This window comes from Myxine glutinosa, chromosome 10 (assembly GCF_964187855.1).
Source record: "Myxine glutinosa chromosome 10, kmMyxGlut1.1, whole genome shotgun sequence".
Taxonomy (NCBI): Eukaryota; Metazoa; Chordata; class Myxini; order Myxiniformes; family Myxinidae; genus Myxine; species Myxine glutinosa.
The window spans coordinates 90434665-90461923 of record NC_136270.1 but is presented as its reverse complement, the minus strand read 5'-3'; the positions used below and the strand labels follow the sequence as shown (position 1 = coordinate 90461923).

The following is a 27259-nucleotide window of genomic DNA, read 5'->3' as shown; positions in this document are numbered from 1 at the left end:
CTAGCATTTCTTATGCAATACACCCGAAACGACACAACTCCTAAATGATTGACATTCCCACAAACGAAACAATATGTATGAGAGTAGGTAAAATTCTGAAGGAGGACCAATTAAATTATACCAGTATGGAAGAGGAAGGGAGACAAACTCGATCCAGGGATGTACCAAGGCATCAAGTTTTTAAGTTTTGTTGAAATACGAGAGAGGCTTCTCGATGGGAGGATATGGAAATGTGGAGCAAGAGGTAGGCGAAGAACAGGGATTCAGAAAGGGAAGAGGGACAACGGAAGGGATGTTTTCACTGAGAAAGTTGGTTGGGAAGAAGTTGGATATGTAAGGGGATATGGTGGCACTAGGACTTGTGGACGTCAAGAAGACTTTCAACACTGTCCCGAGAGAGCTTGGCATGGCGACTCTGAGATGGGTGAGAGTGATGGAAGCAGAATTTAAGATGGTGGAATGTATGTATGCCTGAACTAGAGGAGATTTTGTGGATGGACCTTGAATATCGAAGGAATTCTGACAACATTGGTTTGTTTGAGACAGGGAATCACACTCAGTCCATTAATGTTCACTAAGATGACAGAGGAGTATTGTAGACAATGCAGAGCAGCAGTATTGTACTGAATCGGCCTCACCCTATATATATAGTATATATATATTTTGGGATGCAAGATCGAGGCTCGTTTAAGAGCTAGCACATTAAACACAAAAAACAAAAATGGACACATAGAACAATAAAGGGAGGGGGAGACAAGATGGGGAGAGAGAGGGAAGCACACAAGCACAACAGCAGAGAACAAGGACATCAGGAGATCTGTTCGAAGGGAGAGGGCTGGGGGAGGGGGGGGGGGGGAAGGGGTACACGGTATAAAACAAATTGACACTACAAGGAATTTCAGGAATGAAGTCGGAGTTTGAAAGATGTGGATTTGGGGTGTATTAACGGGGGTAGAAAAGATCAAGGTTTTGGATGGGGGAAGATAACAGATGGTGGTGAACAGCTGTTTTAAAGACCTAGAGGGAGGAGTCGGATTGAAGAGAGTGTGGGAGTTTGTTCCAGAGGTGGGGAAAAAGAGGAATAAAAGAGTGAAGGTGAGCAGAGTCTTGATTTTGGCAGTTTCACCAGAAGAGGGTTGCTGGCAGTTCTTGTGCGTCCTGCAGGAATATTTGTGGGACACAGCACAGACAGAGCTAGGGAAGTCGGTAGAAGACAGAAAGACCACCAATCTGCCTGCGGTGATAGAGTGAAAGGCACTCAGAATCAGCTACATCGCGGGAGATACCAATGATCCTGAAAGCTTTGCTTTACACAGCGTGAAGTTGAGCTAGGTGTGAGGCAGGAGCACCAGCCCAGAGGGGAAAGCAATATTCCATCAAGCTGCGGATGAAAGCTTTGTATGTGGTGAGGAGCTCAGGTGTGCCAAGGAAGGACTTTGCACGACGGAGAATGCCCAGTCGGCGACTGGCTTTGGAGGCCAGATTGGAAATGTGGTTTTCCCAGGAAAGATCATGGCAGATAGTGAGACCCAAAAGCTTGAGTGACAGAACTTCTTGGAGAGGATTATTGAGAAAGTAGATGGGAGGGTTTTCCAGACAGTCTTTTCAGAGAGACATAGTCAGAGTGTGAGATTTGTCAGGATCGAAAGACATGTTCCACTTGTTTGACCAGTTTGTGATTTTGCCCAGGTCTGCAGACAGTGAAGAGGCTGCTGCCTGCCGATCTGAGGGTTGAGATATGGAGCGGCAGAGAGTGGAGTCATCAGCAAAGAGATAGAGAGGTTTTTCCAGAGAGTTGGAAAGGTCATTGATGAAAACCAAAAAAAGCACAGGGCCCAGAACACACTGCCTTGAGGAACTCCAGCCTGAACAGGAAGGGGAGATGTCAGAATTCCATTCAGGACCACACGTTGACTGCGACCGGAAAGGAAGTCCGCACGCCAAGCATGAAGATTTCCGTGGATACCATAGGAGGAGAGTTTGGTCAGTAGAGCGGGGTGCCAGACCGTATCAAAGGCACGAGATATGTCAAGGGAGACGGCTCTGATTTCCTGTTGGGCGTTGAAGGCCTCCATCCATTGTTGGGACAGCAGAAGCAGCATGTCCAGAGTAGAATGAACTGGTCTGAATCCAAATTGATGATCAGAGATCAAGCCATTGGAGAAGAGGAACGATTTAATATCAGAAGCGACAATGTATTCCGTGACCTTGCTGATAATTGGGAGCAGGCTGATTGGTCTGTAGTTGCAAGGATTTGTTATTTGCACCTTTTTGTGTAAAGCGGTAATGTTCGCTGATTTATAAGCTGATGGCAGATGACCTTGAGCAAAAGAGAGGGTGTGATAGAGTGGCAGAGCAGGATTTTAGGACCTGTGGGCTGATGCCATTTGGTCCAGTTGCAGAATCAGAATTGAGGTTTGACAGAAACTTCTCCACCTTGTCATATAGGAATTTGGGAATACATATAAACATATAAGGAATTTGGAGGATGAACTTGTACACATATACACCTGGTCCAACAGAATGGTGTGAAGTTAGCTCACTTGTCTTTGAGCTGTTTATGGTGGGTTATATTATTGGCCTGATTATAAACTGTCACATTAGTGCTTTGCATGCAGGGCATTGCATCACCAGGTATGCTGTCCCCCAGATGGGCGTTAAGCTGGCTGTCCCCACTGCTGTCATTAGCTTGTGGACGTTAAAGACCCTCCAGTAATCTTTGCATAGAGCGTGTAAGTTATTGCCTGCACCCAGGCCAAATTCCAAATTTGTGCTCCAGTAGAACATCAGGCCTGGCCAACCGTTTCATGGAAGACTTGGGACGAAAACATTACCAGGCCTACCCCACAAGAAGGTGGGAATAATCGAGGCCATTAAAGAAGTCGTACTACATACATACACAAATATTTTATTTATACAATAGCATGAAGATGTTGTTTATTGTGAAGTAATGGTCATCACCAAGCAAGACCTTCTCTCATCTGTTGTCACTTATGGTTGGAAAATGGTCAAAAGACATCGCAAATGCTGAACAATTGCACTCACTTTGCTTTGATGCTCAGCCGTGATAACAATTGAGTGTCAACTTGAATGATTGGGTAATCGCTCTTTCGCCCATGATATACTATCTTTCAGACCTTTGGTTTACCTGGGCCTCAAGGTGTTTACCCATTTTGGTGTTGCAGCACATCTGGGTTGTCCGGAAACAACGCTGCGGGCGTGGCTACAGGTGAGGTTTGTGTGCATTTTGTGACTTGGATACTTAGATGTTGCTAAAACAGGATTGCTTGAAAAGGTGTAAATATTGGGGCAGGGGTGGGTTTTTCGACTGAATCCCTATAGGGTGAGTTTTTGCCATATCACAGAGAAAACTAGAAGGGCAGTCGGAAGAGCGCATACCTCTGCCATGCTGGCAGAGGGTTGGAGCAGGCTTAGGCAGAGGGACTGAGGGTTGGGGGGGAGCGCAGATGGAAGGGCTGAGGGTTGGAGGGAGTGTAGACAAGAGGAAGAACAGTTATATGATAAAAAGAGTAAAAAATGGCATCATTTCGTGAAATTACATGCAAAATTTTATCAGCATTTTCTTAAAATACCTTTAACGCCCAGCGATACCACCGTGCAGCTCATAAAGACTGTATTGGGAGGGAGAGGTGTACAATAATTGAGTGATTAATTGCATAATTAAAATTAATAAATAATGATCACAAAATATTTTCAAAATCAATTAGCTAATAGCATACCTAAATCACTAGATGGTATTCATAGAATACTTATCCTGCGCAGTCAATTTGGTGCGAGTGAACTCTTTTGTTTTTGAAGGGGTTTTTTTCTTTGATCCAATATGGCTGCCAGACCACGTGACATAAATTTATATTCTCTAATATAATTGTTGCGTCGATCACGCTCAATAAATTTCAAAATGATCAGACTAAGCGTTGTCCCTGTCAATTTATGACGTCATAATGAAGGCACCAATGATGTCATCATTAACATATCTTATGCCCCATGGAGAGTACTTGACAATGAGCCATGTTTTAATTTTTTCCATGCAGCGGAGTCGGAGATATAGAGGGGCAAAAAATTTTCGGTTTTTGCAAGATGGTGCCTTTACCGCTGAACTATGACGTCATAATTATCATTAAAATATTCTACAGGAGGAGGCGCTCCTATGTGAAATTTTTTTGTCAATCGGTCCAAGAATTCCAGAGAAAAAAATTCATACTGATCGAATCAAGCATTGTACTTGCCGAATTATGACGTCATTATTACGGTACTGATGACATCATCATTAACATATCTTATTCCCCAAGGGGAGTGCTTGATATTGAGCCATATTTCAATTTTCCCCACGGAGTGGTTTTCGGAGATATAGCGGTGCAACTTTTTTCGATTTTCCCAAGAGAGTGCCTGTACCACGTGACCAATGACATCATAATTATCATTAGACCAATTCTACAGGAGGAGCCGCTCATATTCTGCAAATTTCATGTTCATGCGACTAACTGTTGCAGAGGAATTTTTTTTTTTCATACTGATCAGATCAAGCGTTCTACTTGTCAAATTATGACGTCATAATGGAGGCACCTATGACATCATCATTAACATATCTTATTCCCCATGGGGTGTACTTCACAATGAGCCATGTTTCAATTTTTTCCATGAAGTGGTTTGGGAGATATGGAGGTGTAACGTTTTTCCAAGATGGCCTCCGTACCATGTGATCTATGACGTCATAATTAGCAGCAAAAAAAAAATCTACAGTCAGAGGCGATTCTACGTTTAAATTTCATGTCAATTGGACCAACAGCACACGTACGGCACACGTACGCAACCAAATGCCAAACCCTGCTTTTCACTTCGCGAGCACAGTGTAACCAGTGCTTCATCCAAAGCTGTAACTTTTTGAAAATTAATTAAATAAATCATTAATGGAAAAAATTAAATAATTATTTGATCAATCAAGAAATCAAAAATATCCTTTGTAGCCACATCACTTGGTCACTGTCGTGTCCAAATATCGGCTTCCTAGCTCAAAAGGTGCCTGAGATAATGCCCAGATGAGAAAGAAAATAAATGAATGATTAATGAAAATAAATAAATAATAATCATAAAGTAATTAAATAATTAATTATTTAGCTAATATAATACCTAAACCACCACCGTTTCACCCGAATCTGTAACTTAAAAAAATTAATTCATTAAGCCATTAATCAAATAATAATAAAAAATTCGTCAATTAATTTATCAATAAATAAAAAATAGCCTTTATAGCCACATCACTTGGTCATTGTCATGTCCAAATATCAGCTTTCTAGCTCAAAAGGTGCCTGAGATAATGCCCAGATGAGAAAAGAAATTAATAAGTTTTTAATTAACCGATAATAATTAAATAACGAATCAATTAATTGATTATTCAAAAAACAAAAATACTGTTTTTGCGAAAGCACTTGTTCACTATTGTGCCCAAATTTCAGGTTCCTAGCTCGAAGGACGGCTGAGATATTGCCCGGACAAATAAACAAACAAGAAAACAACCGGAGTGAAAACTGAGTACTCCCTTTCAGTGTGTGTCATTGCCGGGCCCTCTTCGGTGCCCGGCAATGATGTTATGCAGCGCCTGGAGATGGCATAGGAAAGGAGCGGTGTACAACAACACTTGGTAGAGAGCATACCTCCACCAGGCTGAACAGTTCACATTTTGTATCCCACTGATAGGCCGAATCTGGATTCAGAATTAAACCAAAATCTAATCAGTTCATCTTTGTCACACACACACAACCTGTCCACCAAATTTCATCTGAATCCGTCCTCAACTTTTTGAGATATTGTGCTATATATCATTGTTGGCCCTGTCTCTCAATGGTGAAGAATCAATTTTAAAAATAATTGTATTCGGACCTGAACCAAAATATAATCAGTTCGTCTTTGTCACACACCCAACCTGTCCACCAAATTTCATCTGAATCCATCCTCAACTTTTTGAGATATCCTGCACACAAACAGCCAAGCAGATGGGTGAAAACACAACCTCCATGCTTCGCAGATGGCAGAGGTAGTAAAATAACTTGTCAGAAGAAATGGCATGGGACCAGCAGGATCTGATAACTATGATTTATTTGTTGCCTCTTGAAAAAACAAAAAAGGAGGATAAAATATTTTGGAAAAGATGAAAATAGTTACATTTTTATAAAATAGTTATAAAATAGTTAAATGAGAGGATTAAGGTGTAGCGGTTACCGCTGGATGCACACAATCGCCTTGCACCGGCCAGAACACGGCCAGACGCGCCTCTCCCGGGCATGCCCGGACTCACTGTTCCCGGGCACGCCCGAACCTCCCGGGCACGCCCGGTCTCGTCTTTCCCGGGCATGCCCGCTCTCGCCTTTCCAGGGCTCGCCCAGAGCGTCCGGGCATGCCCGCTATCGCCTTTCCAGGGCTCGCCCAGAGCGTCCGGGCATGCCCGCTATCGCCTTTCCAGGGCTCGCCCAGAGCGTCCGGGCATGCCCGCTATCGCCTTTCCAAGGCTCGCCCTTGATACCTGGGCATGCCCGGTATAGCTTTTGCCGGGCAAACTTCCCGACATAAATGTGTATATATATTGCTGCCCGATAAACGGGCTTTTCAGAGTACCCGAGTGTGATACATTTATTAAACCTACTCGGACGAATTTCCATCTTTGGTCGCGTCAATTCTTTCAACTCGCGTTGGAGCACAGCTCCTTCATTGGTGACCTACCGACATGGATACGGCAGTGACGCTTAAACTGCCTACCTTCTGGGAGGCTCACGCGGCTGTTTGGTTCGCTCAGGCGGACTCTCAGTTCGCCCTGCGAGGCATCACCGCGGACGACACCCGCTTCCACCATGTTGTGGCGGCGCTCGGTTCCGCCACCGCGGCCCGCGCCTTGAGCCTCCTCCAGCACCCGCCGGCTGCTGACAAATACGACGCGCTGAAGACACTCCTCCTCGACGCTTTCGCCCTCTCACCGGCAGCACGCGCACGGCGCCTGCTTGACCTGCCCGAGCTCGGCGACACGCGCCCGTCCGAGCGCATGGACTATATGCTCTCGTTGCTCGGTGAGCACTCTCCGGATTTTCTGTTCCGCGAGCTGTTCCTTCGCCAGCTGCGTCACCCGGTACGCCTCGCCCTGGCTGGCATGTTGATCACGGATTCCCGCGCCCTCGCCAGGGAAGCCGATAAGATCTCCTCGGCGGGCCAGCACATCGGCGCGGTTACCTGGAGCCCGCCGCCGTCTGAGGCGACGCCCGAGCGCCCTGCGCGGTTGGAGGCCGAACTGCCGGTGCAACTGGCGGCCGCCACGCCGCACCGCCCGCTTCCGACACGACGGCCGGGGCCTCCACCTGACCGGGTGTGGTGTTATTACCATGCCAGGTTCGGACACGAGGCTCGGACGTGCCGGCCCCCGTGCACTTTCGGCAGGTCGGGAAACGGCCGGGCCGGCGTTCATTCCCAGCCATGAGCGCCGGCCACTCGGGCAACTTGCTGTTTATTCGGGACAAAGCGTCTGGGCGGCGTTTCCTGTGCGACACCGGCGCCCAACTGAGCCTCATACCCGCCTCCGAGCAGGACAGGCTGGACGCAGTTTGCGGCCCCTCTTTGGTCGCTGCTAATGGCTCGGCCATACGCACTTTCGGCCCACGCGTCGTCACCCTCTGCTTCGGCAGCCAGCGCTTTCAATGGACTTTTGTTACCGCCAGCGTCCCCGTGGCTTTGCTGGGCGCCGACTTCCTCTGCGCGCACGGGCTGCTGGTCGACGTCAAACGACGTCGCCTTGTCCATGCCGAGACCTTCAGCTCCCTGGCGTGCACAATGAGCAGCTCCGCGCCGACCGAACTGGCGTGCGCCCTCCCGGCAACGAACGAGTTCGCTCGCCTGCTCGTGGAATTCCCGGCCCTCACGCGGCCGACGTTTTCGGCCGTCGCAGTGCGGCACGGGATCGAGCACCACATACCCACTACGGGCCCGCCGGTCTACGCCAGGGCCCGCCGCCTCGACCCAGCCAAGCTCGCCGTGGCGAAGGCCGAATTCGACGCGTTGGAGCACCTCGGCATCGTGCGGCGCTCCAATAGCGCGTGGGCCTCGCCACTGCACATCGTGCCAAAGCCGGGGGGTGGATGGCGCCCGTGTGGCGACTACCGCCGTCTCAATGACGCTACCACCCCCGACAGGTACCCGATCCCGCATATTCAGGACTTTTCCGCCCGTTTGGCGGGACGGGTCATCTTTTCGAAAATTGACCTGATACGGGGCTACCACCAGGTACCTGTCCGGGCGGCCGACGTCCCGAAGACGGCCGTCATCACGCCGTTCGGCCTGTTCGAATTTTTGCGGATGCCGTTTGGCCTCAAGAACGCGGCCCAGGCGTTCCAGCGCTTGATGGACGGCGTGCTGCGCGACCTGCCGTTTCTTTTCGTCTATCTGGACGACATCCTCGTCGCCAGCACGTCCCGCGCCGAGCACCTCCTCCACCTACGAACACTGTCCGGTCGCCTCAGCGAGCACGGCTTAATTGTCAACCCGGTCAAATGCCACTTCGGCGCGATGACCGTTGACTTTTTGGGCCACCGCATCACCAAGACCGGGGCCGTGCCGCTGCCGACCAAGGTCGAGGCCATCACCACGTTCCCGCGTCCCCGTTCCATCAAGGCCCTCCAAGAGTTCCTTGGCATGGTGAATTTTTATCACCGATTCGTGCCCCGCGCTGCTCAGCTCATGCGGCCCCTTTACGAGGCCCTCCGGGGCCAGACGGCCAAGCATGACATTGTTTGGTCCGCGGCCATGGACGCGGCCTTCGCCAGCGCCAAACGGGCCCTCGCCGACGCAACGCTGCTGGCTCACCCGGTGCTCAACGCGCCCATTGCCCTCACTACGGACGCCTCCAACTACGCGGTGGGCGCCGTCCATGAGCAATGGGTGGACGGGGTTTGGCAGCCACTCGCTTTTTTCAGCCGGCAACTCCGGCCGAACGAGTTAAACTACAGCACGTTCGACCGCGAGCTGCTCGGGCTATTCCTGGCCGTTCGCCATTTCCGACACCTCCTGGAGGGCCGCCCGTTCACGGCTTTCGTCGACCACAAGCCGTTGGTCTACGCAATGGCTAAGGTCACGGAGCCGTGGTCGGCCCGCCAGCAGCGCCACCTCTCCGCCGTGTCGGAGTTCACCACGGACATCCAGCACGTCGCCGGCAAAGACAACGCCGTGGCCGACTGCCTTTCGCGGGCCAGCGCGAATGCGGTCCACCTCGGCGTGGACTTCGCGCTCATGGCGGCCGACCAGACCACCGACGCCTCGGTGCAGGCACTCCGCGCGGCGGACACAGGCCTCCGCCTGGCCGACATCCCCTTCGCGGGCACCGTCCTGCTCTGCGACGTCTCCCAGGGCCAGCCTCGCCCCATCGTGCCCGTTTCCTGGCAGCGCCGCATCTTCGCCTCCATCCACGGCCTTTCTCACCCGGGACGGAAAGCTTCTCAGAAGCTGGTGTCGGCGCGTTTCGTCTGGCACGGCCTTCGACGAAACATCCGCGACTGGGCCAACGCCTGCAAGGCCTGCCAGCGAGCCAAGGTCCACCGCCACACCCAGGCCCCGCTGGCACCTTTCGCCGTGCCTGAACGGCGTTTCGACCACGTCCACGTGGACCTGGTGGGTCCCCTGCCCCCCTCGCGGGGGTTCACCCACCTGCTCACCATGGTGGACAGGACCACCAGGTGGCCGGAGGCCGTGCCCCTCACCTCCACCACCACCGCCGACGTGGCGCAGGCGTTCATCGCCACCTGGGTCGCGCGCTTCGGCGCACCAGCGGACATCTCGTCCGACCGCGGCCCACAGTTCACGTCTGAGCTTTGGGGCGCGGTCGCCCGTTCGTTGGGGGTCACGCTGCACCGCACCACGGCCTACCACCCCCAAGCCAATGGGTTGTGCAAGCGGTTTCACCGCTCCATGAAGGCCGCACTCATGGCCGGCCTTCAGGACGACGGTTTGGCCGACCGGCTGCCGTGGGTCCTTTTGGGCCTTCGCACGGCCCCCAAGGAAGACCTCCAGGCGTCCGCCGCCGAGCTCGTCTACGGCCAGCCGCTCAGCTGGGCGAATTCGTGCCCGCCAATTCCCGGGCGAATTCGTGCCCGACGCTACCAGTCCCTGGACCGCCGCTCGCCAGCGCTCGGACCTCCAGGAGGCCGCCCGACGATTTGCCCCCGTGCCGACGTCCCGCTACGGTGGCCCCCAGTCTTACGTCCCCCCGGCGCTTCGCACAGCGGAGTACGTCTTTGTGCGTCATGACGCGCACCGGGGGCCACTCCGGCCGCCGTACGACGGGCCCTTCCGGGTCCTGCGACGGGGCGACAAGTCTTTCATCGTCGACTTCGGCGGCCGGCCGGACCGGATTTCTGTGGACCGCCTCAAACCGGCGCACATGGACGTCGACCGACCACCACGGTTGGCCCTTCCTCCGCGGCGAGGCCGCCCCCCGTCCACAGTTCCCCCCGCTCGACCACCCACCACCACGTCAGACCCCTCCCCACGACCCTCCAGGGGTCGCTTCGGCCGGGTCATCCGGACCCCCCTTAAATTGACCCTGCCGGTGCGGGTCGATTCTGGAGGGGCGTGTGTAGCGGTTACCGCTGGATGCACACAATCGCCTTGCACCGGCCAGAAGACGGACAGACGCGCCTCTCCCGGGCATGCCCGGACTCACTGTTCCCGGGCACGCCCGAACCTCCCGGGCACGCCCGGTCTCGTCTTTCCCGGGCATGCCCGCTCTCGCCTTTCCAGGGCTCGCCCAGAGCATCCGGGCATGCCCGCTATCGCCTTTCCAGGGCTCGCCCAGAGCGTCCAGGCATGCCCGCTATAGCCTTTCCAGTGCTCGTCCAGAGCGCCCGGGCACGCCCAGCCTCGACTTGCCAGGCCGCAGCCAAACACGCCCGGGCAGGTCCAGACTCGCCTTTCCAAGGCTCGCCCTTGATACCCGGGCATGCCCGGTATAGCTTTTGCCGGGCAAACTTCCCGACATAAATGTGTATATATATGGCTGCCCTATAAACGGGCTTTTCAGAGTACCCGAGTGTGATACATTTATTAAACCTACTCGGACGAATTTCCATCTTTGGTCGCGTCAATTCTTTCAACTCGCGTTGGAGCACAGCTCCTTCATAGGATTGATTTTCAGCCAATGGGGGTGTTTCGATCAAGCGGTTGGTTACAATGGGAACACTGTTCTTACCAGGGTTTATTTTGAGAAAAGAGGAGTGGCGGTGACATTTTTCACCTTCTATGCTGATCGTTATGATATTTCTCTTCTAAAAGAGTGAATCCGATGAATCTGATAAAAATTAAAGGCCTCATTATAACCACCTTTAGAGGCCATTTTTCCCCGCAAAGCGGGGGTTGGCCTTTTTCGGGCACCGTGGTTGTTGTTGTTTTTTGGTCCCCTTTTTGAAGCAATGTTTTACGGCCGGATGCCCTTCCTGACGCCAACCCTTTTTGCCGCCTTTAACGACAAACAGGGAATTACCAGTGAACTGGTACTCATTAATAAAAGGAAAGTCATTGTGTCTTTTCCCACCCATCTGTGCGACATCACTGAGCTCTGTTGAACTAAAGACAGAGATGTCGTGGGGTATTTCCTCTGTAGTCTCTACTTTAAGAAGATGGAATGTATTGCTGGATATTTATTGACATTAAAAGAAGAAAAATCGAATTTGTCAAGCTCTAATCACACCACAGGAGCTCTAATCTACTGGGCCTCAAAGGACATGGAGATTCAAGTGTAGATCGGTTGTGAGGTTATAAATCATAACCCACACACTCTATACTTTTCACCTTGTGATTTTCAACAACTTGGACCACTCACGGAACATCTGGGTAGCCTTGACTTTACAAATGATGAAGACAATACATCATTATGAAGACTTCCTGAAATGTCTGTGTACCTGTTCCAATATTTATTATTATTATTTTTGAGACAGATTGAATCAAGGCTGTCCCACATAGATATACCCAGGTCTGTACATGCATTAGGGGAATACCTCGAGAGTTTGGTGCATTTTTATCAACCCTCCTGAACGTCTTGATTTTTTTTTTTTTCAAGAAAAAAGCCCATGTGACCTTAAACTACCCCCATGCATACGTTTGAAAGATAAGATATAAATTTTAATTTTTTCAAAACCTGCTTTGAAATCACACTTTTGGAGATCGCGTCCATCTTTCTTTGTAACATACTCTTCACTGCAAATGAATGTAATTGAGTGATCATATTCCTTTTCTTTGGAAATGTGCAGGTAGTGGACAAAAAATGGAAACACCTGGGTAAAGAGTGACACGAAGCAACGACTACCATACAGTTGTGGCCCATGTGTTAATTAAGCAAATAACATCCCAGCATGCTCAGGGTCATGTATAAAAATGCTGCACAGGCCTGGTTGCCTATAATTATGGCTAGCATAGCTACAAGAGGAGATCCCCTCCTCCCCACCCAATGCCCTTACCCACAGAGCATGTGGTCACCCATTGGTTTAATGAGCATGACACTGATGTTATCCATATGTCATGACCTTCTCAATCACCAGATCTGAACCCAATCGAGCATTTATTGGATATTCTGGAATGATGCCTGAGACAGCGTTTTCCACCTCCATCAATGAGGTGTGAGTTGTTTGACTTTTTTGTGGAAGAATGGTGGTCCACATCCCTTCTGCAGAATTCTAGACGCTGGTGGATTCTATGCCACGGCACACACGGGCCAGGCCATACTGGCCGCACGTGGTAGCCCAACACCCTATTAAGAGACTGTACATTGGTGTTTCCATTCTTTTGTCCACTACCTGTACATGAGCAGAACCTTTGATCAGCTTGATTGTTATACCTCCAGACAAAACAACATTCATTTCCAATTTTAATGAATAAATCTGGAGCAGAGACGAGTGCTTGTTCACCTGCTTATATTATCATCTTGTCACCACACGGTAAAAACGAGGGGGTGGAGAATGTGAATCTGATATAAAATGTTCAAATGTAGAGGTAATGTTAAATCTCTACTCTGATGAATTGTATGGAGGAGCAGGATTGAACAAGTTGCCTTTTTACCCTCTGTCACCTTGCTCTTCTATTACCCTAGATTTTGTATACAATGAGGGTATGCAGACAATCAGTGGGTAATTTGATGAGCTGTTATTTTTGAACTATCTCTCAGTCATGATCTAGTGCTATAAACCTTTATGTACTCACTCCCCACTTCTCTTCCCACTCATGTCTGCTTCGTGAATCAAACTCAAACCTGTGAAGCTAATAGAAGCAAATTACCATTCTGGAAATGCATATCACAACTCGACGCATGCCGCTGATGTGCTCCATGCAACTGCATTCTTCCTCGCTCAAGAAACAGTGAAGGTAAGCTCACACTGTACCTGTGACCTCCATGGACACTGCAGTTTTCACTCTGAAAAGTTATTTTAAACTGGAAACGTCTCTTCTCTCGTCCCAAGGCATGTCAGATTGTTGCATAACATTTGTATGAGACAAAAATGTTTTTAAAAGGATGCCATAAATGTGTATAGGCGAATGCTGACTGTTCTGCGTTCTTGTGCAAGGGGTGATGTGATCCCCCAGGTTCAAGTTGCATATGCTGTATTGATTGATGAATTTGTCCTACTATCCATGTTATTGATGCAAAAGTGCATTGATGTATCATGTTGTATTTTATCTGATATGTCTACAAGCTTATCCACGATTCTTCGAGAATAATGCTGATCCTCAAAATTCATCCGATTTTTGTTTTATAGTGTTTGTTGACAAAACAAGTACAAAAAGTTTTAATTAAAACAAAAGCCGCGTCGATGTTACACAATGCCTAGATGCAGCTGTGCCTATAACGTCGATGTTATAGGCACAGGACATTCCTATTGATTTGATTACTTGATGTTATTTTTGTGCAAAGTGAAAATATATCTCGGCAATTTCCCGTGTGTGGCGACGAATTTTTAATATATCTCGGCATTTTCCCGTCTGTTATTTCAGGCGGTGTATGACTGACCATGCCGCGATTTAAAAAAAATATATCTCGGCAATTTCCCGTGTGTGGCAACACGTGAACGAAGCTATGATCCTCTCTCCACATTATTGTGACGACGTATAAATTAAATATTTCATCGTGACGATTGTCATCAAATGGACGAATTTTTAATATATCTCGGCATTTTCCCGTCTGTTATTTCGGGCGGTGTATGACTGACCATGCCGCGATTTAAACAAAATATATATATCTCGGCATTTTCCCGTCTGTTATTTCGGGCGGTGTATGACTGACCATGCCGTGATTTAAAAAAAAAATATCTCAATGGACTTGAAGTTACAGGCCTTTGAGAATTCATTTCGTTCTATAAAGGGCAACTTTCATCGGATTTTCTTCCCGTTTTTTTTCAACCGAGTCTAAAACTATGTTAGCGACTGTGAAAAATGAAATGATATATCGAATTTGATTTGAAATAAAACTGTGTGAGAGAGGAAGACACCACGGGCCTACAAAACAGGCCTCAAAGCTATGCGAGTTAATAAAATGGTGGATATTTGTTTATATGAAGGCTCTCCCAGAATGTGTGGAGCTATGGTTCCCAGAATGGGTGGAGCTTTGAAGTTTTGTCTTCTCTGCAAGAACAAGAAGAACAAGAAGAAGAAGAACAACAACAACAGCAGAGGGCACTCTATGAGCAGCGTCTGCGACGCGGCTAAAAATGTTCTCTTTAATTATTCAAATTGTTTGATTGTTTGACATTTGTTTAAATTGTTTTCTCAATGAAGTGGTCCCTTTTACAAACATGTTTTTTTTCAACTCGTTATCACATGAGATTTGAATCTGATTTTTGGACTCTCATTCTTAGACCGGTGGGTGGGCAAAATACGGCCCATGGACCGGATCCAGTCTGTATATTACTTCTGGCCAACCCTCCATGACTCCCAGACCAGACTATATTCTTCCACCCCTAAAAAAAACCCCAGATATTTGCGTTTTTATCAAAATGGTTATTTAAACACAGTCGATGCACTAACTTTTGGGGGACTTTTAATTTACTTTGACGGTGATTAAACTTTGGTAGCGCTAACTGTTGACACATCATGAATTCGAAAATATATTGATGGTGAGGTAATTTTATTACGAAACAGATATGTGACTCAAGACGACATACCGACATTATTATGTGGCCCGGCCACAAAAGATATTGCCCATCCCTGCTTTAGACCCTTTAGACTTTCCCTGTTATTTGATTCAGAGTGCATAGATAGTTAAGCTGCTGTGCTGTACTGTGCATGCATACACATACATCAGTGAAAAACTCGGACTGTGAATGTGTGTGAAGCCTCGTTGATGAAGCCCACCTCATGCCCACCTCATCTCATGCCCTCTTCTCCTGTCATCATGCTCAACACATCTCACTAATCTTGCCATGTATTGATAGATGCAGAAGGAAACTCTCAGGAGGGAAAAACTGGAAGTTTGTAAGGAGGAGGGCTTGGGATGGAGTTGATGATGACATTCAAGGAAGGAATTTTCTTGAAAGAGAATTGTTGTGGAAGCCACTTTGGATATGGATCAGCCTAAGACAGGTCATAGCAGACTGTAATGCCAAGGTGCTCCAAGGATTATCCTTCTGTCAGGGGTTTACGGGCAAAGACGGGATAGCCATGCGATCCTTCTTTAGAGACTGTGAGGCTTTCGACAATGTCATTATATATTCTCGGATCTAGATGGTCATTGAAAGCCTTATCTTCTTCAGATTGGCAGCCATTGAAGCAGTTCACTCTGCCTGCAATGTTGGTGAGGATCTGTCTGACACACGCTGGACTCATCCTCAAAGTGGCATAGAGGAATTTTTGAGAGACAAATCATTAATGTACATTAGAAGTTTTCTGCAATGTGGGATATTGTTCATAAATTAAACTTGGGGCACGTACTGCTTGTTTACATGAGGGAAGCTCGCAAGCCAGTTAAAGGACTCAGAATACCATTGGAAGACAGCTTAATGAACAGAACTTGTGTCTGACATCATCATGTGTGCTCAGGAAATGACTAAAGCAGGTCATAAAGGGGATAAGAGACAGGTGGGAAGACTTGGAAACTATAGCTTGTTTTACCCCTCCTCTCCCCCCAAACCCCCCTACTCACCACTTTCCCTTCCCTCCCTCCACCATCATTCTGCCAACAGACACTCCACCTTGTCATGAGATGTATTCCACGATGTCATCCTTGATGAGCATACGGATAGAAGAAGAGATGGGAGAATTTTGAAAGGAGGGAGAGAAGGAACTGTCAGATTGGCTGTTAGGCCGATTTTTCTTTGCTTTTAGACAAACCTGGTGTTGTCATTTAATCTCATCAGGATCGAACAAAGCATGGGCAACATTACACTTTATTACCCTGCGCGCAAAGGAAGAGCGGGGTGAAGCAATTGGTTCACTTTGCCTGTCGCCAGACGTCTGTCTATGATCGAGCAACGACTTAATTTAAAGTGAATGTTATATTTTGAACACTCAAGAACACAAATTGGAACACAAACCTGAAGTTGAATTCGCAGTACTTTGGCTCTGGATTTGGCAAATTGTGCAGAAACTCGTCCCTGGTGTGTGCGCACGCAGCGCGGTGAAGCTTCAATCTGTCTGTGTCTGCTTGGCAGTCAAACAAAATTGAAAATCATTCCAAACATGAAACTTACTGTTTTTAAGGACACCACAAAGGACACAAAGAGCATCCTTGAAGAACTAACTTAATGTGTTAAATAAGGTGGTGTAAAAAGTAATGCATCACCAGTGGTAAAATTCCCAAAAAATTTATTTTTATTTTTTAACAGCTTTAAAAACCTATTTTATTTCGATTAAATTATATACTTTAACTCTGTAGAACACAAATTGACTTCTTACCACTTCCGAAAATCCATTTCACAGTACTTGGACAAAATATTACCCCATTTTACGCCACCTCGACCAATTAAATTTGCCGCTCGCGCTCTCGGTGTTGGTGAATATTGAGATTCAGACAAAATGTTGCCCCATAGGATATATATATACAGTGGAACCTTGACTTACGAGTTTAATTCGTTCCGTGACCGAGCTCGTAACTCAAATTGCTCGTATCTCAAATCAAATTTCCCCATTGAAATGCATTGAAATGCTATTAATCCGTTCCAGCCCGCCAAAAACCACACCAATTTTTTTTTAAATATACAGTATATATAAAAATATCTCGCGCTTTATATTTCACCTGTATGCAGCATACAAGTTGGCAGGATGGCCTGGACTGGAGGTACGCACACTTGACTCTAAAGTCTAAACTGTCCAGCCTGGGTTTGAATCCCGACCCAGCTATAACCTGTCATGGGTGAATCACAGGCAGGGTGATTCATCAATGTGTGTACCGCTAAACTGGGCGCCCCGTTTGCGTCCCATTAGTTGTTGGATGTTAAGGATCTCACCGTGTTTTCCACAAAGAGAAGGCGAGCTATCGCCGGCACTCTGAACAAGTTGTGGCCTGGCATGCTCTTCTCCTCTGCCGTTATATACGTCCTCCTCGGCACCTCGCTCATGTTTTTCGACGATTGCGTGTTTTATATCCAAGCACAAGTTTTATATAAAACACGACGATTGCGTGTTTTATATCCACAAGTTGTGGCCTGGCATGCTCTTCTCCTCTGCCGTTATATACGTCCTCCTCGACACCTCGCTCATGTTTTTCGACGATTGTGTGTTTTATATCCAAGCACATCATCCTCTTCTTCTTCTCAGTACCGTGTTTTCCACAAAGAGAAGGCGAGCTATCGCCGGCATTCTGAACAAGTTGTGGCCTGGCATGCTCTTCTCCTCTGCCGTTATATACGTCCTCCTCGGCACCTCGCTCATGTTTTTCGACGATTGCGTGTTTTATATCCAAGCACAAGTTTTATATAAAACACGACGATTGCGTGTTTTATATCCACAAGTTGTGGCCTGGCATGCTCTTCTCCTCTGCCGTTATATACGTCCTCCTCGACACCTCGCTCATGTTTTTCGACGATTGTGTTTCGACGAAAGCTCGTAACTCGGATCTCGGCTCGCATCTCAAAGCAATAAACCGCCCGAGCGACGGCTCGTATCTCGAAAAACTCGTAAGTTGGGGCACTCGTAAGTCAAGGTTCCACTGTATATATATATATATATATATATATATATATATATATATATATATATATATATATATATATATATATATATATATATATATTAAAACACAGTTTGTGTGTAACTCAAAATATTTGACGATCCATATTTTTTATTCATATTTACCTCAGCGCATTTCAGCGCACGGAATCAACGGAATCAGAGCAGGTGGGCGCTGATTCGCTCAGAGCGATCACGTGATGACGCTATGAACGCTATGACGCTATAAAAAAAAAATCGCTATGACGCTATGAAGCTATGAACGATATGACGCTATGACGCTATGAAAAAAAAAATCGCTATGACGCTATGAAACGTGATGACGCTATGAACGCTATGAACGCTATGAACGATATGAAACGCTATGGACGCTATGACGCTATGACGCTATGGAAAAAAAAATCGCTATGAAACGCTATGAACGCTATGACGCTATGACGCTATGAAAAAAAAAATCGCTATGACGCTATGAACGCTATGACGCTATGAAAAAAAAAATCGCTCGCTTTACCAAGGGGCTCGCTCCCCCCCCCGTTCCCCTCCCCTCCCCCGCCCAGCAATGCCGGGTACTTCTGCTAGTATATATATATATATACAGAATTGGCATTTAATATGGAATATATTTTTTTTCTTGACTTGGGTTTACTTTCTTAACTCAGTATATCAATCTGGTGAGTTTCTTTTACACTTTGGTGATTTATTTGTTAAAAGAACCATGTCACTGATTGTCTGTCGCAGCCAGAAGTCAACAACAGGATTATATCACAGGTGGCGTGGCAAAATGTACGGACAGGTGTATTTGACGATTGGCTTCACAGTCGGGTATACAAGGGTTGTTGCGTTCTGTATTAGTGGAAAACAACTGCTGCACGTCTCCAAAAGTTATTGCCGCTTCCTCTGGAGATGGTCCGTCAACTCGACAATGCTGTTTGTCATGGAATGGTGGCTTTACGAAATTACGGCATGAAAGAGCATGCTATTGCTCGGCAGTATGGCATCACTCAAGGTCAGGTGTCAAAGATCCTGAAACGAAATGCTCAGAGGGGTGTCCCTACTCCATTACCGAGGCCAGGACGTCCCCGCAGAACCACAAGGAGGGATGATCGCCAGCTGCACCGGTTAGTCCGCAATGGCCGTACCAAGTCAGCTAATCGGCTTAGGGCTGAGTGGCAGCAACTGACAAATGTGCCTTTATCCAGAAGGCTAGTCAACCAACGACTGGTTCAAGCAGGCTATCGTGCCAGGCGTCCCCTGAGAAAGCCATGCCTGACCAGACAACACCGCCAGCGCCGATTGCAGTGGGCCAGAGAGCACCGTCAATGGCAGCAAGGACACTTGAATCACGTGATCTTCAGTGACGAGTCTAGATTTCTGGTCTATCGTCAAGATAGCCGCGTCCGAGTGCGCAGACAAGTGCATGAAGCCTACAACAAAGATTGTATAGTGCCAAGAGTCCAAGCTGGAGGTGGTGGGGTGACCGTTTGGGCTGCTTTTCATGCAGGGGGCAAAACTGACCTGGTTGTTCTGAATGGAAACCTGGACCAGTTCAAGTACAGGGCCATTCTGGAAGAAACATTGCTTCCATTGGCTCGTGCAGCCTTTCGAGGAAACTTTGTCTTCCAAGATGACAATGCACGGCCTCATCGTGCTCGCATGATCCAACACTTTCTTGCTGACCGTGGTGTAGAGCATATGGAGTGGCCTGCCATGTCCCCGGATATGAATCCGATAGAGAACTTGTGGGCAGAATTAACGCGTCAAATCGACCACTTGGACCAGCAGCCGACCTCTGTGCGTGAATTGCAGCAGGCTATTGTCACTGCATGGCAAGCAATTCCTGTCCAAACCTTGGCAAATCTCGTGAACAGCATGCCTCAACGTGTACGTGCTCTCCTGAATGCTCGTGGGGGTTACACGAAGTACTGAACTGTAATTTTACTGTCCGTAATCCCAGTCATAATTTAACTTTTGTTTTTGTTAAAAAAATTTTTGGCTAATGTGCAAAATAAAGAGATACTTCTGGAAAACGTACAGAAGTTTAACACAGTACTGTCCATGAATTGAGTTCGATATCAGTTTACATCACTTTCAAGGATCAATTTATTTGTTTCAAAATGTCAAATGTGGTTTTTGTTTCTTTTAAAGGTCACATTAACAAAATCTAGAATAATTTCAACATAATTCCAATGAACTTTTGGTTCTAAGACATCTTGAAAAGTAAGTTCACCCCCACAAAAGAAAAATTCCATATTAAATGCCAAGTCTGTATATATAGATTGTTCTTGGAAAGGCAATGAGCACGAGTTTAAAAGATGCTTCCCATGTCTTTTTCACAAGACTGTGGGGTAAGTTGTTAAATGAACTCTCTCGTTTTGTTAGCTTTACAAGCTGGGAAATGTTGCTTGCAGTTATTGCTTTGACATGAGTATGTGAGTACCAGATCTTGGAAGATGGGGCAGGGGAGCTTTAAGTGCAAAGGGATTAATTGGTGTGGGATTATGACTTGTTTGTAGAAGAGGTTCCAAAGGTGTACTTACTTTTTCCACATGCGAAATTTGCATTTATGTTTATTTAAATTATACAATGGACTACAAAATGTAATTGTTTCATGATATTTGTTGTATTATATCACCTTTATCAGTCAATATTGTTGAAATGAAGATCAAATTGCTGTATGTTGAAATATGTTGAAAAAGTCAAAACTTTACATGGGGTGTACTTACTTTTTCACGTGACTATATATATATATATGCATATGCACACACACACACACAGTCACACACACACAGTCACACACACACACACACACACACACACACACACACACACACACACACACACACACACACACACACACACACACACACGATAGGGTGGTTCTTAGCTACATAAGGTAAAAATAGGTTCTTAGTGACATTTGGTATTGAGGTAAAACTTCTGCATGTGAAATAGTTTTTGAATATATCAAGTTTTAACGGTTGCACAGTGACTCATGGTTTCCAGCCACTCATTGTTGCCCGATAAGTGTTGATTTCCTGCAATCGGGAAACCTCTTGCGATGTTCTGTCACAACTTGAAGCAGATACTGGGTTTACTGTTCATCCCTTGTCAGGAGACGATTGTACTCTTCAATGAGAGCAACTGCATACACCATAGTACAGGTGTACTGTATTCAATTAACTTAAAAACAACTTTAAAATGTGCAGTACATAACAAGGTCATAGGTCAACTGTAATGGTCGAAATCACAAGTAGAGCAGTGGAGAATAAATATTCAACTCCAAACATTTATGTGAGCCAAATATGTGAAATTACAAACTCCGTGTGCAATCCCTAAATTTAGTCCAAATGACTTAGAATTTCACCAAAAGGGTTTTTTCATACTGTTACGGACGCGGTTAAAGATGTTATTTACCGAGCGGTTGGTATTACCGCGACCGAACAGTTATTCCCCGACTAATACCCGATTTGCCCCAAACTTTGGCCGGATCGCGCCACCGCTATTCAATCGGGAAAACTCTAAAGCGACCGAATGCAAAGAGGAAAACGAAGGCAAAGAAAGGTTTGGAAATACTACTAAATTTATTTACTATTCACACACATAAGCAAAAAGACAGCAGTCACGTTTATTTACAAGCACATGAGACGCAGGTGACACAGTGAAAATACTAGCTTATACAGACTTATTGTTACTACCCAGGGACAAGACAAAAGACAGACTACGAGCACACTTACACGGGGAATGATGATAGGGATGGCGGGTGGGTGGCTGGTGGATGGCTGGCGGGATAGGGAGGTCCAACTAGTTCTGCAGCTGATCGACTCGGGGCAGCCGCCGCTCCTTCGCGGCCCTGCTCCAAACTGCCGTCCAGGCCTCACGCTGCTGTGGCTGCAGTTTCGGTGGCTCCAGCTGCAGCAAATGCAGTTTCAGTGGCTCGAGCTGCAGCAAGTGCAGTTTCGGTGGCTCGAGCTGCAGTGAGTGCAGTTTCGGTGGCTCGAGCTGCAGTTCAACCCTGGACTTCTTCTCGTCTCTCTGTCGTCAAAGCTCATCTCCCTTGTCTGCCTTGGGAACGCCCTGCCTGCGGGTTATATAGGCCCCGCCCCTCAACCTTCGCGAACCTCCTCGATGTTTCTCTCCACACCCTCTCCAAGTCCAACCCCTTGGTCGTGGTTGGTTGAGTGGGGCTGACTCCTCCCCTCTATGACGAGGTGGAGACACGCCTTTATTCTCCGACCCTGCCTCGTGGTCAATGGCGGCAATTGGAGGGGAGGTTCTTGGCAATGGCAATTGACGAAAAGGGGGAATGGAAGTTTTGGGAGTGGGAATGGAAGTTTTGGGAGTGGGAATGAAGTTTTGGGAGTGGGAATGAAGGGAATCTATCTCTTTCACTGGTGCAATGGAGTATTTCAATTAATGGGAGACGCAGCCTTACCCTAAAACACATAATAAGATATAAGCTATCGAACAGGGGTATTCTATGATTAGCTGTGGTGTGGATGCTTTATGGACTAATTATGGGACGCCCTTTGACCTTTACACAGCTCCGGAGGCAGGAGGCGCAGACTCAAGCAATATTCATCACCAATTTACCACAATACAACACAATCAAAAAAATACAGTCCTCATATCCGCAACACTGCACTCTCCTCCTCTTAGGCACGTCCCGGGCCTACAACTTTTATTTAGTGTGACACGTAGGTGTAGTTCCTTCTACTTTTAACCTGACCCTGAGTGCGACAGTTTTTTAAAACATAAATAAATGTGTCCCGCTGCTCCATTGCACCCTGCCTAACAGACTTACGCCCACAGTTAACCGAATTGCGGAATGGTCTTCAAACTACACACTGACGGTGGGGAGCATTATTTACAATGACTCTGCTTTTATTTACAAAATGAACCCAGGACCTGTAATTGTTCTTTCTGGGGGGGAGACAGTCTGCTCTGCATCGACGCACCATGAAAGCACCCAAAAACGCACCAACACACCCTCAAGCACCAATCGGTGCAGTCACCACAGTTCATCAGTGTTCAATGCATGTTCAATAATAAAAATAAATCAACAACCCCTAACCCTGCAGGTGATCTCTTGCTCTTCGGCTCCCTCTGCTGGCTATTATTATTTGTTCTTCCAGATGTTGTCTTTTTCTTTTGCTTTTCTTACTGGCGGCCTATTTGAACTGAAAAATGCACCCAATGTGTCTTTTTTATTTTCTTTATTTATGGCCCACAGGGCCGACTACGTGTGGTTCACCTGTGGGGCATCGGTGCCCTGTGGCCAAGGTCCGCCAGCAAGATTTCGGGCCCTCATGGCCGGTTTCAGCAGAGGGGCCATGCCCCAACCCATGGGGTCCATCAGTGGTGCTCGGCCACAGACCTGTGGTCCATCATGTGGTGCATCGATGCAGACAGCTGGTTCTGAGAGTTCTGGGCGCACAATGGCCGACTCACGCACGCTCCCCTCGGCGCCCAATGGCGCACAGGTCATGTGGGAGACAAAAGAGACAAATGAGCGAGGGGTAAGGTCACAAGGGTACACATCAATAAGGCAATGCAAGGCGAAATGCGTACGGAGGGCGAAGTGAGAAAGCTCGTCCCTACCGTACGTCACCCCCCTGTCACCTACACTACCCTTGCCCTTACCCCATATGTACAAAAATCTACACATTTACAAATTCGTCGCTACTGTCACGTCTTCCCATATTTCCCTTATACCAAATTCGTCTTCACAATCCCTCTAACCAAAATTTGCCATCACCCAATTCATCATCAATCCTCATAAGGAGGAAGAGATGGAACATCAAAGCACAATGTCACACCCACGGCATGATGCGTCTCACAATCCAAAACATTTGCATCAAAAATAATTAAACATGGCATGGTGTGGAGTACCTGTCACCTCAGGTGAGTGGATGCAGATGGTGCGAGGAGAATTCTTCATCCTAACTATTCTCTAAATGACATTAACACACGTTACACTACCCGGGGTCTTTCCCTGCCAATCCATTGGCCAACTTACACTATGGGTTCTAAAAACCAATTCCCATTGACCAAACTGTGGTGCTGCTCAATTTGGGGTCTCACTCCCCCCGATTCATCTCCCGGTGCCCTTGCACAATTTCTGAGCTGTGACGTGTAGCTCTCCCAGCAGGTCTACCCACCTGCACACCTCCACCACTGCAGTTGCCACCCGAGCTTACCTAGCTCCTCACCCTAACCTATCTAATTGGGGAAGGCCCCTCCTGGCTCTGTCACCCCTTGGTGCCCTCTGGCACTGGGCTACCCGGGTCCGTCCTCCGGATCCTCGGGCCCCATCCACAACTACCGGCTCCCAGAGCCCACCTGCGGCCTCACCTGGCCGACATCCTCACAGTGGTGGAGTGCCCAAACCAACTACACACACTAACAGGCTACACGCCCAGCCATTTCCACAACACTAATGCACCCATTCAAATACCATTCTTTCACCTCACACCACAGATGCCAATATCCAACCACAATTTACCTGTACCCTCTACCTAACACTTACACTACCCGCCCCGGGTATCCGTGATGGGGGTCCACTCTTCCCCCATTCACACCTCCGCACCATCCACTCCACTCCACAGTTTCCATCCTACTCACTCCACGACCATCCACTCCAATACTCCATTTATTCCACACTCCATGTCTTCCACGCAACCATTTATTCCATACAACCACATACACCTGTTGTTGCACACCTGTGCAATCACCTGGTGCCACCTGCACCCTCCTTCCTTCCTGGACCATTTGGTCATCACAATACACATCACCTTCTCTCCCTCATACACTGCTCCACACACCTGTTCAGTTGCACACCTGTGCAATCACACCTGTTCAATCCTCACACAGCATCATCTGAACTACCTGTTACCCTGCTAACTTAGTGCTCCCCGTCTTCCCTTTAAACTAAGCACATACCACGTCATTATCATCCACTCTAAACTACCTGTGTCCCCACTACAGGTATCCTCGTCACTAACTAACCTTAACGTTACCTAATGTCATCTTCTAGGTCCCTACACACAATATCCTAACCCACCCGGGCTAGTTTTCACTGCCATCAACCCCATAAACCTAGTGCTCCTTTGCCCCCCTCTGTGAGGGATGACAGAGTTGCCATCCCACCACATGGGGGACCTTCCCACTATCATCCCCCCCAGTCCTCTGACGCTACGAGCCCCCGTCACAAGAGGTACTGGGTCCTGCCTCGGCATCTAGAGCCGAGGCGATCCATGAGGGCGCCTGCTCGCCGGCATAAGGTCTTATCCGGTCGGCATGGACGATCCGAGCGGGGGCCCGTGGCCCCATTTTGATCTTAATGACCACGTCACAGATTTGCGACAGGACGACTCCCGGGCCTTGCCAGGGGGAGGTGAGTTTTGGGCACCTGCCCTTCCGCCTCCGGGGATTAAAGAACCAAATCTTCATCCCCGGAGCGTATTGACTCCCCTGGCTCCGGTCGTCATACCTGCGCTTCATCTTGGCCCCCGCCAGATGGAGCTGGCGGCGGGCGAAGGCATGGACCCGCTCCATGCCTTCCTCCAAGTGACGTGCGTAACCCTCCCTCGGCGGTGTATCCGTGGTGTCTGGCACGGGACCGCATAGCAAGTCGGCGGGAGCCCGTAACTCCCGCCCATACATAAGCAACGCTGGACTGCATGCGGTGGCCCCGTGCTGGCTAGTTCGGTAGGCCATCAACAGGTACGGGAGATGTTCGTCCCAGTCATCCTGACGGGTGGTGGTGAACAATGCCAGTTGTTGGATCAATGTTCGATTGAACCTTTCCACCATCCCGTCAGATTGTGGCCGCAAGGGCGTGGTCCTGGTTTTTCGAATTGACAGGAGTCTGCACACATCTTTTAATAATTGACTCTCAAAATTTCGTCCCTGATCGGTGTGCAGCTCCTGTGGAATCCCGTGCCGACATACAAATCCTTCTACGAAGGCCTGTGCCACAACCCCGGCTTCTTGGTTGGGGAGGGCGTAGGCCTCCGGCCACTTGGTGAAATAGTCCATTACAACGAGGATATACTTATTACCTTGGTGGGTGCGGGGCAGCGGTCCTAGAATATCCATAGCCACCCGCTCAAGGGGGGCCCCCACCTGATGTAATTGAAGGGGGGCCCTCATCCTCCGTGCTGGTCCCTTTTTGGCAGAACAGGCGTCGCATCTCCGACACCAGTCATGTATGTCGCGCCCCATATTCACCCAATAGAACCTCCGGCGGACCCGAGATATTGTCTTTGTCCTGCCCAAATGGCCGCCGGAGCGGGTACCATGCACCTGTTGTAATATGACGTTCTTGAATTTGTCAGGGACTATCACCAGCCAGGAAGTTCTATCAGAGGGAACCTCCACCCACTTGCGATATAAGATGTTGCCTTTCAACTCCAGGGTCTGCCACTGAGCCCAATACGCCTTTGTTTGCGCCCCGAGGGGGGTGACCTCTTCCCCCTTTGGTCTTTGACCCAATTGAACACCGGCCCCAGGACAGGATCCTCCTGCTGGGCCGTGCTCCATGCCAAATCTCCAAATTCCTCGTCCGCGGTTAGTGGCAAAATTGGCCCTCTCACCCGGGTTGCCCGGACGACGAGAATCGGGGCAGAATCGCCCAATTGCTCCCTCTCCTCGTGTCTCGCACAAAATTTGCAGTTTTCCCCCAGACAAGGACGCCGAGAGAGTGCGTCCGCATTACCATGGGCCTTCCCGGCCCTATGGGCCACATCAAAATCGTACTGCTGCAACTTTTCCAACCACCTTGCAATTTGGCCCTCCGGTTCCTTGAAACAAAGGAGCCATTGCAAGGAGGAATGGTCAGTTCTAACCAAAAATTTCCGCCCGTGGAAATGGTTCATGGCAGCCAGCATAGCCAATAACTCTTTGCGAGTGACACAATAATTTCGCTCGGGCCTACTTAAGGCCCGACTGTAGTAACCAATCACTCTCTCCACGCCCTCCTGTGTCTGAGACAAAACTGCGCCCAATCCTTCCTGGCTCGCATCCGTGTCCAGGGTAAATGCCCCGTTGCTAGTGGGGTAAGCTA

General features: G+C 48.2%; 1 protein-coding gene across 2 annotated transcripts in view; it reads left to right on the top strand.

The window, feature by feature from the left end:
• Positions 1-27259, top strand: part of LOC137418958 (high affinity cAMP-specific and IBMX-insensitive 3',5'-cyclic phosphodiesterase 8B) — a 244329-nt gene that overhangs the window by 190693 nt on the left and 26377 nt on the right. For both annotated transcript variants that reach the window (XM_078785878.1, XM_078785877.1), the window contains 2 exons: positions 3136-3229; positions 13297-13401. In XM_078785878.1, coding sequence (XP_078642004.1) covers positions 3136-3229; positions 13297-13401 — 199 coding nt within the window. The remainder of the gene's footprint in view (positions 1-3135; positions 3230-13296; positions 13402-27259) is intronic.